Source organism: Lepidothrix coronata, unplaced genomic scaffold (assembly GCF_001604755.1).
Source record: "Lepidothrix coronata isolate B3197 unplaced genomic scaffold, Lepidothrix_coronata-1.0 Scaffold95, whole genome shotgun sequence".
NCBI lineage: Eukaryota > Metazoa > Chordata > Aves > Passeriformes > Pipridae > Lepidothrix > Lepidothrix coronata.
Genome location: NW_016690275.1, coordinates 774,635 through 788,988, shown reverse-complemented (window position 1 = coordinate 788,988; position 14,354 = coordinate 774,635). Strand labels below are relative to the sequence as shown.

Genomic DNA, 14,354 nt, shown 5'->3' with positions numbered 1-14,354 from the left:
GTTCTGATCATAGCCCAGTTAGGGAGCACATTTAATTGGACCTTGGAATCAAAAGACCACCTGTCAGAAATCAGCCAACACCCCTTGGCTGCAGAAGGCCACAATGCAGAAGGGGAACTGGCTCAGGTTTGTTGATGTCAGCACACTGACATCAACGCTCCTTAAATAATAGAACTATGAGATTCGAAATTTTTCAGAATCTCAGCCCCATGGAAGTGCCAAACATACAGATTTGGGAATATGTTCATAAGCCTGGTAAATATTAAAAAATGTGAGAAAATTAGAAATCCATCTTCATTCTGTACTATATGAGAGACATTTTGCAAACCACTACCATCAGCTTCCATAAATCTCTCTTAAAACTTTTTACAATCCTAGTCAAACCAATCCACTTATTGTGTTTTTTGCATGTCTGATCTCATGTAGATCATGTGACATCTGAAGGCCATGCACGAAAACTCAACCAAAGTTTTTACATTAATTGGTGTATGTTTATTAGGGAACAATTATTATCTTAAATTAATAATAAAGATAAGCAGTATGTAATTATTTTTCTTATTTTTATATAGAATGGCTTGGGTATACTGTTATATATCTACAACAAAAAAACCCAAAAGAAATTTAGCTTAGGGGAGGGATTTTCAAAACTGTTCCTCATTTATTTGAACTGTATTCACGCAGGGTGACAAAAGGCATGCCTAGATCATGCCCATGGCACGTCTAGATCATGCCCATGGCACATGGGACATTGTGTCTGATCCTTAGGGTAGCAGATTCTAACTTAAGCTGGCGTGATGTGTTCGGGCGCTGCCTGTGTGGCAGCTGGTAGGCAGGCAGGCAGGATGAGAAGGACAGCAGCATGCTGTAGCTGCTCCAGAGGCAGAGCAGGCATAGCTGCTATGCCAGGCTAACTGTGAAAATTCATGAAAATCCCTCTTTATGCTGCTGTGTTACAGAGAATCTCCTTCCATGGAACGCAGTTACTGACAGACACATTACACGTCTGACTCTTGATTCATTTTCAGGCCTTTTGGGTAAGGATCTGTTTTTAGCACAGCAGCAGCATGTTGTCTGTCACCTCCTCATTCTTCATACGATGGTTTGTATGTAGGCCTGAATCCAGGGAAGGAGAATGTCCAGCTCATGTATGGCCTTGTAGATTCCCTTATCTCCGAGCTGTTGAGAAGATAAAGGCATTAGAAAAGAAACTACCTACAGCCCTGGAACAGCACAGAGGGAGCCAGTGCCTCCTGTTCTTACCTTAAAAACCATTCTCCTTAATTTTTTGACTGCAGACGTTAACCTTGTGGATGGAGCACATGGAAGCTGAAGGATGAAAAGAAATCCAAAGATGCTGATGTAAAGAAATAGTGATGAAGAAGAATCAAACCCACAGTGTGGCACTATAGGGCTACCAGTAAAATGTGTGAACTCAGCATCGTTTCCACTTCTCCCTCTACTTCAAATGTATTCTTTTAACTGCATGCTTCCTGCCAAGTTGAGTTCACAGCACAAAAAATTGGTAATATGAGCTCCGTGGATTTTGAAAGAGGAAGATACATTCTTCCAGGGGAAAAAACATGGAAAAACGAGGTGTTTTCCAATCTACAAACAAGGACAACACGTTTGAAAAAGAAAAAGGCAAAGGTCTTCAACTCATATGGAAGGAGATGACTCCACTGAAATGGATGATCAGACCTTTCTTTCTCACACACAGTACTTTAAAAAGGAGCACAGACATTTTCAAGGTACCTTTTGTGCTTCCTAAAGGCACGTCACATGATGAAAGTGAAAATAAAAGCAAACATTTTAAAAAATGTAAATAGAAGTAAATTTTTTAAAATCTTCTAACCAGGACAGTTCTTTCTGACTTGGTGTTGTTTTTTTTTTCTTGATTATTTTTTTTTAAAGTCTGCTTGTACGATGCAGATTTCCACAAAAAAAAAAAAGATTGGTAGCAAAACTGACCTTAAATGACTATGCTGGCTTTAGTGGTAATACAGATTACAAACTCTATTCTTCCTGCATAAACAGGTAAATAAGTGAACTAGCAAGTTAGCTTAACTACTGCAAACAATACTCAATATCTGTTCAAGGCCTACAACAATGAAAGAGAAATGATTTAAGATACTGCAGGGAACATATTGTCTTTCTACACTCCACCCAAACATGAGAAAACACTTCCATAATCCACTACTGATGTAGTCACAGAAGTCTGACCTCCAAAGCAACTTCATACTGTTCTCAGCAATGCTGAGTAGGGCACTTGAGCCAAGAGGTTAGTGATGCTACAGGTGGATACTCCCAGTATCCAAGGAAAAATGCCTGTTCCCTTTGCCATGTAGTCTTACACCAAATGAAAACGTCTGATTTCACTGCAGAAAATGGGTTCAGAGATTTTAAAGTCTATGTATTGAACTAGGGCCCCTGTATCACTGGAAAATACTAAAGCTTCTTTGTCCGGACAAAATGTCTAGCAGGGTAAGAATCATAACATTGTAGTATAAAGTATTTGAAAGTGGTTTGGAGACAAATATTGTTAAGATATTTAAATAGCATGCATGTCTCTAGCTGGCTGAATTACAGCCTGAGTTTGTGAGAGTATAGGGTGGATATATATATACAAAGGTATCACTGTTATGCTTAATTATGTAGAGAACTTTATTCTTGAAAGGTAACAAATTCATTACGTAAGTATGTTGTCGTGTTGGAAATCCCTTCAGATAAAAATCTTATAACTCAACTACATGATAACCATTAAAAAGCTTATGTAGGTGGGTGAATGAGTGCTAATTTATTGAGGAATAATATGATGGAGAAATCTCAAGCTTGGTATTAGCAAAGGATCTAGTACTTTAATTCCATTCACAGTTTCTATTATTCTTTCACATGTTTTTTTTTATTGTTGGGTTTAAATTAATATAAATTAATACAAAGAATTCAGGTGTTAGTTTCCAGAAATGAGATATCTCCTAGAAAATCAAGGCAAGCCATCATTTCTCAAAGACCTACTGCTTTTCTACTACCAGGGGAAGACTTATCTCTCCTACCAGCACTTTCTATGATTCAGAAACATAAGTTGTTATGTTTAGACTTGTGTTGGGTAAAACACTGGCACTAATTATGAAAAAGAACACAAGAACTCTGAGAAATCTGCATCATTTTATCTCCATACAGCACAGAAACAAACGTATTACTAAGCTGTCCAGCAAGCTACAGTCATTGGCGGTATTTTAGAATAACTGATATTCTGAATTCAGTCACAGTTGACAGTCTAAATTCCTCAGTGTGTACTGGCCCTTGCATGGAGTGTAATTGCTTTTCCAGACAAGAATGAAATCTCTTTAAGTATATTATAGCATCTGGAATTATATTATATTATAGTATTCTGGAGTTATAGTACATTATCCGGAATTTTGACAGACACAGATAAGCACAGCAGTATGATAAATGCTGTGAATAATGGCTGTAAATCGTAACTGTTTAGCATGGTTTTAAATGTAGAACCTGAAAACTGGTAAAGTTTTCTACCATTGGGATTTGAATCTTTTTACGTTATACAAATATCCCAGTTGGCTTCTGAGTTACAACTCTGCAAAGAGATCTCTGAAGCTGTTTATTCTTGCATAGCAAATATTTGTGTGAGCATAGAATCAATATCCTTTTCTTTCATGCTACCATACAATTCAGATTAGACAAAGTTTAAATTCTTTTAATTCATAAACTTCACTAATTCATTGACTTCTCATCCTGGTCTCACTTTTTAAAATCACTATATACATTTGCCTGGATATCCATGGCTATATTTCACCCTAAGTCATGCTGCACTTTTTGGGACACTGTGACTTGTGAAGATTACAGGTTTAGGGAATTAAAAAAACATCCATAGGATATATAAGTTGAAGACACACTCTGTTGTTATTGGTCTACCATTAAAAATAAGATGAGAAATGATCGACAAGTATTGGTGTCATCTTAGCATCCTACCTAGTATGTGTATTTGTGTAGGCAAAAGTGTCTTTTAACTGCACCTGGTCCATTCTGGGGACATTTTGCCAGTGGGCAGCATCACTTCCTGAAAACCTGCTCCAACTCTGGGCACAGGGGAACTGCTCCAATGTGCTTCCTAATTGTGGTTCCTGCTTACTCATGAGAGTAAGTTCTTTCACCAGTTCTTTCAAAATTCAGTGTGGAGGAGAAGAGAGGACATATGAGTAAAGGCTGCACACTTCCAGTGAGTACGCTGTTGAAGAAGGAAAACATCACCAGTGTTACATCACGGAAACTTGAGGAGCCACATCTCTCTCTGTGATCACCCTTCCTCTTTGCAGCTTTGGTGATGAGAGGGGAGCACAAGGTGATATAATCAGTAGGGAAATGGCTTTCCTCCATGGGATCTCCACCACCTTGACCACTCCCCACAGGCTCACTCTGGGAAGAAATGAGCAGTGTTAAACTTCCCTGGCCCAGTGGGGAAGCCCTCGTGAATTTGGGCCCCCTGTGGTGTGGGACACACCATGACTGAATCACCTATCTGCTGAAAAACTGAGAGGGAGCCCTTCTCTAACTTTTCAGATGGACAAAGTTAGTTTAGCTCTCTGGAATATACTCACACAGGCATCCATGTTCACTTGCAGGACCTGGAAGGCACTAATAATGTTCAGCTTGTCTCTTCCTACCTCAAGACGACTGAAAACGTTTTTCACGTAGAAGGAGAGGAGCTGATCTCGAACACTGCAGTTTGTCTGAAAACAAATCAAGTGATGAGTTTCCAAATGAAAACCTCACAAGTCAACTTCAGCTGAAAATTTCAGCCTCACAGAAATACGCATGTTTGGAAAGCGTGCAATGAATAAAACCATTTTTATGTACTGTAGTATCCCCTTGTCCTGCTTCCTTTTTGAGCTACAACTAGCTCAATCTAGTTGTAGTTTCTGAAAGAAAGACAGGAAGGTGTTGTGCTGGCAGGCACAGAAGTATTGGTATGACCAACCATGAACAGAAATGACAGCAACAAATGTACTTAACACACAAAGAAAAAATGGGAGATGAATTGAGAAGTTAAGTCAGACCATCTTGTTCAAATTGTAGGAGTCATTGTGGGTATCATCATTCCATTCCTCCGCATCATGTCCAATGCCATTTGATATGCTGTAGGGTATCCTGCCCACCCCCAACTGCTACTCCAGAAGAGACCAGTCATCCTGTCAACCCCGTGTCACACCTGCCTGGCCCAGCGGTTCTCTTGGGCATCCAAAGTTAATTCAAATTGATACGTGCCCTATTTTTTCGGCAATAGGACCAAGTATCAGGTGTGAAATTCCCATTGGAAGGGTAATGCAACTGCATATTACACCACCCAAATGCAGATGTCCCACATGTAGGTCCCACAGCCAAGTGAGGAGCCTTCACTCCCAAGGTAATCAGTGAAATCCAAGGGACACTGAAGACTAGTCGGTCTGTACTTAAGGATAAACTGACTCTGTTGGCCCTGCTGACTAGATCTCTGTACAAAGAAAACTAAAATATCTCATACACTTGTAGTCACCTACAATTAGACACCCCAAAGTTTGTTTCTCACTCCCTTGCTGAGTCTTCCTGGGAACTCTGATCTCTCTCTTCCAGTGCACCTGCAGAGATCTAAGCTCAAAGCAGCTCCTTGAGTGTCCTGACTCTCTGCAGCATCCCTGGGCTATCCATGGTACTGCATGCCCTCAAAAGAAAGTGCTTCAGCTGCCGGGACAGTGGCTGCAGCCCTGGCCCTCATGTGAATGGGCTAGTGCTTGAGAGCATTGCTGGGGAGGCTGGTGTGCAGCCAGGGGCTCACAGGAGGAGCAAATGCTACCATGAGCACACACTCCTACCTGACACGACAAATACTCTCACCCCAACTTCCTTGACAGAGCACCACTGCAACTACCTAGAAAGAAGTACCTCCAGATAGGCTTTCCAAATTCACCTCTTTCTCCCTGTACTGTGATCAACTGTCTCCTCATGTGAGAATATGTGGCATAGAAATAACATTCTTCCTCTAAGCAGAGGACTTCATTAAGCATATGGCTTTCATAAATGTCCATCTAATTACACACAAGCAATTTTTGCATCACCTGTAATTCCTTTTGATGACATATTCCTGTCTCTATTGATAAAAGGAAAATCAAAATAAGAAACTGGAAAACCAGTATAAATCTTACCATAAACAGCATTTTCATAGACTTTTTAAGCAGTCTTGTGGTCTTGATGAGATCCTTCTGTAAAATATAATGTGCTAGTATTAATTAACCTGAGCAGAAGAAAGGAGACAGAATTTCAAGTCTGGTTTGTACAAAACTTAGTAGTAATAACAATAATCTTCATCATCCTTCATCAGGATGAGGACTCAGTAAATCTGTGTTCCAATCCTAGCCTAGCTACAAACTTCTTCCATGGCAAACTCATCTAGCCTCTCTATGCATCTTCTATGCATCATTTTTTCTCAGCTTTACAAAAGAAGTAGCTACATTACCCTGTCTCTTAGGACTGTAGAGATCATTCAGCTTCTTAAAGTTTCCAGGAGTTCAGTAATGAAACTGGTAAAGAAGCATCTATAAATAAAATAAACTTTTTGACTGGTGGGATCAACTTACAGGAACAGATGATTTTAAACTAGTTGCCTTGATATACAGGTTCTCTGTCACCTGGGAGAGGAGTTCTTTTCGGCAGGTATGCTTTCCTGTAGGTGACTTTTTGCCTTCCACAGTGAAAAGACAAAGCAAAAATAAAAAATGCCCAGATCTGAAAATAGAACATATTTTCATCTTTGCTCCCAAATCTTCGTGCCTCTACAGTCACAGCAGCATATGTGACACAGCCAAACTCTTAGATGACAGAGGTTAACCTAATTTTGTTAACCCTCAAAGCAGCTTCTGCGCCAAGATGCTCACGTAGATAACCTATTGCTCATGTGGTGGCTGATCAGTGCTTTTGCTGTGCTTTTTTATACATCTTGCTCCACTTTCAATAAATTTGACCACAATCATCTATGACGTTTTTCTAAACGGTATCTCCATATTTACCAGCAGCAGGGTCAAGGTTTCCAAGAAAGAAGAACTTCCCTATCATGTGATAAGCCTTCTTTCATTTAAGTGGTGGTCAAGTGAGGAAAAGGTAGTTGAGTGTTAGTTTGGTTTCATAACAAAATATACCAAATGCGTGTTTTTGAGGTGGTTTTTTTTATTTTCCCACAAAACATTACGGCAGCACTTTTCTGAACGGTAATGGTCCAAAGAGAAAAAAAAAATCTTTGTTAATTTACTCTGAAAAGCATTAGAAAATCTCTTATCTATAAGGAAGCTGGACTGCACTGCCTTTTAAACTTCGTTGTTCAGTTTTTGAGAAGCGTTTTTTTCAGGGGCACTGCAGGTAATAGCAAGGGTGTTTGCTGCCTGTTTTAATGTCTGTAATTAACTTTTTGCCAGGGCAGGATTTGGCCCAGTAGGAACCAGTAGGCTGTTTAATGTGAAAGTGAGGGCTCCAGGGAGGGCTCTGTGAAAGGGCCAGAGCATCCCTGGCTATCAAGTCACTTTAAAAGCCCACTGAGAGACATAGGCACTGAGAAATAATCCCAGTGCAAGATCCCAGCATACCCATCACAGAGGTGGTAAAAGTAAAACCATAGAATCAGATGATCACTCTTCTACAGAGGTGCTAAACAGAGATTGGACAGTCTATGTCTCTGGCCTGTTTCCAAGATAGCCAAATGCTGAGGGATTCTCAGATATCACTCCAGACATGCAAGAACATCACTTCAAGGATAGACTTGGAAATCACAAAGTAACATCAGCAATGTGAGGCTGTTAAAGCCAGGGAGGATTGTAAGCCAAATGTCAAGATCCCAGAAACTGGCTGAGGTTTATACAAGAAGAGGAAGAAAGCAGGTTTTGGTCTAGCACAACAATACTTCCCTGATACCATTTTTTTGGAAGCAAAAACAAGCCCGTGAAATGTTCACCAAGGACAGAGTTTTTTACTCCTTTAATGTTTGAAGAGCAACACAGAAGGCCTTAAAGAGATCAGAGAAAATAGTTTCAACTGCAACTGAAATGACTCAAAGGGACCATGATTTGCCAGATCCAGTGGCAGAGCTGTATGTCCCTCTATGGCACCACCGGTGTGCCAGTGCCAGGGACATTGTCAGCTCTGAAAGGAAGAAGGGTGAGACAAGCTAGGTAATGAACTCACCCCAGCCTTGATCCCACTGACCATTTACACAAACAAGCATGCATGCATCCTCCAAGCCAAGCTTGACTCACATTCAGCTTCAAGGATCCCACCTGTAACAGCTCTGGGAAATGCATTTTTCCATAGAACCATCTACACATCATAGTAGCTTCACCAGCACTGAAGTTCTGATGGGGTCAATGGACAAAAAGAACCAACAAGGCGAAGAGAGATTAGACTTTTGGGAAGTGAAGTAGATGGAGACCTGAAGCTCTATGTGCATTTTAGTGCTTGTGTGAACTGTGGTCTGTATTTAAATTCTCTGAATGCCGGTAAGGCTTGCCAGGTGAGGTGCAGTAAACCTCAGCACACATGGTATATGGACAGAAGATTAGCCACTTACTCCTAATTTGTTCATAGAAGAGGATCTTGGGTGAAAACAGTAGAGTTAGAATGCAAAACTGTCTTGGGTTTCCAAAGGTGTGGTACTCCTCAGTCAACAGTTTTCATCTAAATGGAATAAATGGGTCATGTAAACAGTCTGTAATAGCTTTTCATAAGAAAATCAATAATTTTCAACATCTCTGAAACTTCTAATGTTGCTGAAAACCCTTGAGCCCACAAGTTTCATTTTGTCTCTTCTTTGAACTTGTACCACCATGCTCACGTGGCTGGAGCAGTGACACTTGCACTGGGCTCTAGACACCTCTGCACGTGAAACAGTACATATATTACTGAATTAGTAAACTTTTCCACTGAGTGGTGTAAAAGGATGCAATTGCATGGAGACCTTACTTAAAAAAATTAATAAATAAGAAGGAAATAGGGCTTTCCCATCTTTCCTTTCATAAAAGAATGGTGGCTAGTATTTAATAACCACAATTTTTGATATGCTGATTTAATTTCTAGTCAAAAAATAGCCAATATTCTTCAAATTTTTCATATGTTATTTGTTCAGAACAGAGATGGTCTTGTCTTTCTGGATCTCGTGTAGCATTTTGTACACTGTGTTTTACTGCCACGTAGGCACTCAGACATAGTTATGGTATAAATTATATAGAATACCAAAGAACCCATATTACTCAGTATTTTAAAGTTATAAGAAGCAGAAGAAGAAACAACTTCAGCAATGAAGACAGAAAATACCTCCAAAGCTTTGCATATGCAGTGGAACTGATGTATCCAGAGATAGTCTGAGACAATAGCAAAGCACATCACAAAGCAAGTTGGCTTCTAGACCTGGGCTGGAAACCACAGGAGTTCAAGGAGCCTGCCCCGGAGAAAATGGGTTCTCTCTCATATGGAAAATTTTAGATGTACAATATCAACAAGTAATTAAGGAACAATTCAATACTGATAACACAAGCAAAGTTCATGTGTTATGTTTACACAAAATCTGTAAAGCTTATAATCATGAGAATGAAAGAGAAAGAAAATAACTAAGAAAAAAGAATAAGAAAAATTAACAGAGCAGCCAGCTTATTAAATAAGAAAATCTTGCCTGATTTACCCTGACTAACAACTAAGTTTCAAAGAAGGCTATGATGACCTCTGCTCCACATGAGTGCATGAGGCCACCAGCTGAAGAAGATCCTTTCTTCACTGTCTTATTGTGAACCATGGAATTGTCTTGATCTACATGACTCCAGTAGATATTATTAATATTAAATTCTCTTGATTTATGTAGAACAAACAGATACATCTACCACTGCTGCAAAGTTCCATTAGTCCATTTAAAGTAACAATCATATCTGCTGGTTGTTTTGCAACTTAAACGGCTTTCTAATCTCCATACATAAAAAGCCCAGTCTAGTTTCTTACTTACGAATCTTCTCATTTTTCACATTTTATGTTTATTTCATTTCCTGTTAGTATAACTAGGACTAAATTAGTCGTGTACTTCTTATAAATGTTACTCATATTTGCTTAGCTGCTGTTAATGTTGTGCTGTCTCTTAAGACTATTCTCTACTATTTGTATTGTTCCCTCATCCTGTTTGATTCACTTTGGTCTTCTGAAAAAAAGAGGTCTACATGAAGAGCTGCAGTATTTGTCTTCAGAAATGTGATTTGATAAGTAAAATATAGGTTTAGCGAGATTTTACAAAAACTGAGCATGACAACACCACTGTTAGGACATAAGAAAATTGAGATACCATAGTGCCTCCATTGGAGAGAGAAGTTTGGATCAGAGAAGCTCCCAGTATTCAAAACTGATTCTGCAATTTTCTGAAAATGGTTGTAATGAATATAGGCATGTAGGTAAGCCTTCCATACCCACCAGTGTTTAACCTCTGTTTCTTGTAACCTTCTATTAGTATAATAGGAACTTTTGGACCTCCTATAGACTTTGTACAATTACTGAACTATTATAAGCCAATTTTTCAGACAAAGGTTCCTAAATTACCCATGCAAACTCAGCATATAGACACCTGACAATTCACTGCCAGCAGCTTCAATAGTCATAAAAGTCAGAGGAACAACAGAATAATGCAAACAGATGGTATTAGCAGCTCCAGCCTACATATTATACATACACTGCTCTGGTTAGGAAAAAAACCCCATATATATGGAACTGGGACACTGCAAAGAAAACTAAAAACTTTGAATGCCTAGGACTGGATGTCAGTCTGGTGCCTTTCCCATCCTTAAACACAAAATCCCTATGTTTGTTCTCATGACACACCTACATTACATAGTGCCTGTCTAGGTGCTCCTCAACTGCCTTTGCTGAGGAGCGACAAAGGTTTAGGTCAGAAGTGACCTCTGGAGGTCATCTTGTCCAACACTCCTATTCAAGAAGGGCCACCTACAGTTGTTTGCCTGGAAATATGTCCAGTCAGGATTTGAATACCTCCAAAGATAAGATTCCACAACTTCTCTGGTCAACCTGTGCCAATTTTTGGTCACCTTCACAGCAAAAAACTGTCTTACCATGTTCAGATGGATTTTCATGGATTTTAATTTGTGCCTTTTGCCTCTTGTCCTGTCACTGGGCACCACTGAGAGGAGATTGTCTCTCTTCTTTACTTTCCATTCTCAGGCATTTATGTACATTGGTAAGATCTCCCTGACTCTACCCCAAGTGGAATTTCTCACTGCCTCACCTCAGATAACAGATAGTCCAGTCCCTTATTTATCTCTGTGCTACTTCACCATCTAATATTTAATTATATATCTAAGGCACTTGGAATTTTTTCACTCTATGCCTTAGACAAGCTTCATAAAAATTTTAAGGTATTAAGTAAAGCAGAAATCAAATTCAAACCCAGATGAAGAAGACAAACCAAACCAACCCATACCAAAGCAAATAAAAAAACCAAAGCCAATTGCGTTTCTTCTGGGCATTTGCATTTCTTCGCACTTTATTAATAACAACTTTTGAGTAAGCTTCAAATGTGAGTTGGTGTAAAACATACTGTCTATCTGCTCTCATCCTCAAGAAAAAGCACAGACTGATTCAAGTGGTGGATCTCCCAGTGCTACTGGCCTGCTGTGTTGTTTCAGTTTGATGATAGGTGGCCAAAAATTGTCTGTCAAGCTACTTTTACTTCAGGCATCTGATAGGAAGGTTCAGTACATTCAGTTTTTTCAGAGGCAGATTACACAATATACTCAGAGTCCAGTTTGAAAACACCAAGATACTAAAATTTTGCCTCTCTGCACAGAAACAGACAACAGTTCAAGTTCTCTAAGCATTAGCACTTTTTATGGCCAGCAATTAACGGCTTTGAAAGAATGTGCAGCACTACCTGTATAATTCAAGATACTTTTCAAATGTCCAGTTATGTAGTTAAAAATTAGCCATCACTTCATGGCTAGACAAGGAGATGAATTTGACATAAAACCATTCTGTATATAGCTTTTACTATTGACATTCTTGTAGACTTATATTTGAGAAGAGAGATTATGAAAGAAACAGATATGAAAGTGTTTGAGCATGTTCACTTTGTTCCTATTAACCAGTCAAGTGATCTCACTTAGCTACAGTGATTCAGTCCCCAAACTCTTCAGAAAACATTCATCTGCCACCACCAAACTCACTCCCTGTACAGCAGTATTACTACAGAGTGTACAGATGTGTTCAGCAACAACAGACAGCTCAGCTTACCCAGTGTAGGCAGGTGGTTATTCCAAACTCCAATCTCCTGTGATGTACAGGATGTTCAAGAGTCTGTGACCTGCTTTCTCTTGTGATGTCGTCATGGCTTTATAAAAGGGTTGTACTAAAATTAGGAAAGGAAAAAGCCAACCACACAAAAATCTGGGCTCAGTTCTGGGGGAGGAGGATGTCCACAGCTGCTAGGCTGGTAGAAGTATGTCAGTTTGCATGGCACCACTCCTGTACTGGAAAGTTCTCTCTCCTTCTACCTTTGTGCACCATTTTCTGGTTTTCTCTCTCCTCATTATTTTTTTCCACCTTTCTTGCTTCTCTTTTCAATTTTGTTTAAAGGTTTTTTCCCTCTCTGTTCTTTTAACCCAGGACATCTCTGAGCATCATGGCAATGCCAACACAGGCTGCCCATGCAGCTCTATGAGCAACATCAACTGGGAGACTGTGAAGATACAGAAACTACAGTCTACATCCTGGAAAGATTTCTTGGTGTTGGAAAAGAACATTATTTAAGACATGAACTGAGCAGACTGTTCAGAGGCAATTGTCTCCTGTAAGAAAAAAATTATGAAATGTAATTTAAAAGAGTAATTTAATAGAATTTCTGGACAATGTTCAGATACTACAGTGATACGTTAGGACATACAGAGGTATAAGTAACCTAACCAGACATTGGTGAACAATACTGGCACTGAATCTTTCAGCTGACATGACAGGCAACAAATTGAACCATATTAAGAAAATCATTATAGTTGATCTTTATGGGAAAAAATAGTCTTTCCTCAAAAAAACACCAAACCAAACCAAAAACTATGCAGAAAAATGTTTGCTTGCAGTGTATTTCCATAGTTTCAGTAAAGAATTGAAGTCATCCATTTGGTTGGGAGCTAAAGCTTTTCTGTTCAGTGAAAGCTGAGTCTTAGCTTTAGCCTTCCAACTTTGAACACCAAAAAAACCTCCTGCACAGGAAAATGTGAAATACTTGCCAAGTCATCTCTCAGGACAGCTTTCTTACAAGTGAGTACCAAAATCCTGGATGCTGTTGGTCTGACTGCTGCAGAATGGCTGCAGCCTTGATTCTCCAATGGTAGCACCAAGAACAAAAGCAAGAGAAACAACAGTGCGGTAGGCAACAAAACGATTTTCCAGAGTATTTTTCCATTGGAAGTGCCATTCTGCTTCCAATGAACTTAAACCTTTTGGCAATAAATGTGTTTCCCTCTGTTATCTTTCCCTCATAAGCAGTCCTTGAGCTCTGAATAGTCTGTGGCCTTCAGTCAAAGATTGCTGCCATGGGGCCATCTCCCCAGCTTTCATTCAATAATGCCTTCATGTCTCCAGATTTCTCCACTTCCCACTATGTGTCTTCCTTCTTTGTAAAGTGGGGCTTTCAATGAATCTCATCAGTAGGGGCATTTTGGGGGGAAAATTTATTTATTTAGTTATCAGATATGGTCACATCACACTTTTTTCCTAGAAGTTATATAGGAGCCAAATAATGTTTTACTTATGAGAGATTCCAAAGCATGTTAAATGCTATGGCACAAGCCACTAGAGAAGTACCTGATGGTGCTGTAAAACCTGAGTTTCATGTTTGCAGTATTTATAAAATAGAGATTATATTGTAAAGACTCATAAAAGTAATAGAAAAATAAAATATCACAAAATATAACTAGAAAGAAAGAACAGATGCCAGAGATGTCAAAATATGCATTGAGATTCTCACTTCAGATCAGGAAAATTTTGAGGTTTTTTTACAATTAGAACAATGGGGAAACTTTAGGTTACCATCTAAAAGGCAGCATTGCTTATTATCTTTAGCCTATTTTTAGGGTTTACTTTTCACTTAATTTGTAGCACAATATGCAAAAACATGCACATTTGAAGTTATGTAAATGTTTTAAAAAACATCTTCTTTTAGAGCTTCCTAAACAAAACAGAAATATTCCATCTCTTAATATTTGTAGATTTAGTAAGGTTTTCAGGGAATTCTTATGTGCAAAACTACAAATAGAGACCTGAGCATTGAGTTCCCATATATG

General features: G+C 39.1%; 1 protein-coding gene across 4 annotated transcripts; it reads right to left on the bottom strand.

Moving 5' to 3' along the window:
- Positions 1–775: 775 nt before the first annotated feature.
- On the bottom strand, positions 776–12,337 carry IL26 (interleukin 26). 4 transcript variants are annotated; one of them, XM_017822207.1, is made up of 7 exons: positions 12,310–12,337; positions 8,603–8,709; positions 6,506–6,584; positions 6,195–6,251; positions 4,680–4,745; positions 1,261–1,326; positions 776–1,176 (listed from the first exon to the last, which is right to left on the bottom strand). In XM_017822207.1, exons 3-7 carry the CDS (start codon positions 6,530–6,532, stop codon positions 1,090–1,092), a joined length of 303 nt encoding a protein of 100 aa, XP_017677696.1. In that variant the 5' UTR covers positions 6,533–6,584; positions 8,603–8,709; positions 12,310–12,337; the 3' UTR covers positions 776–1,089. The 4 variants fall into 4 exon arrangements, 3 of the variants coding, with proteins under 3 accessions (XP_017677696.1, XP_017677697.1, XP_017677698.1); XM_017822208.1 differs by lacking the exon at positions 12,310–12,337 and adding an exon at positions 12,179–12,281; XM_017822209.1 differs by lacking the exon at positions 12,310–12,337 and adding an exon at positions 9,346–9,383.
- Positions 12,338–14,354: the final 2,017 nt, after the last annotated feature.

Bases quoted from the DNA above. Each gene is read 5' to 3' on its own strand.
- IL26 (XM_017822207.1), bottom strand. From the start codon at position 6,532: ATGATCTCTACAGTCCTAAGAGACAGG. The intron at 6,252-6,505 runs GTAATGTAGCTA...TATATTTTACAG, and splicing joins CTACAGTCCTAAGAGACAGG to AAGGATCTCATCAAGACCAC. The intron at 1,177-1,260 runs GTAAGAACAGGA...TCTTCTCAACAG, and splicing joins TAAGGAGAATGGTTTTTAAG to CTCGGAGATAAGGGAATCTA.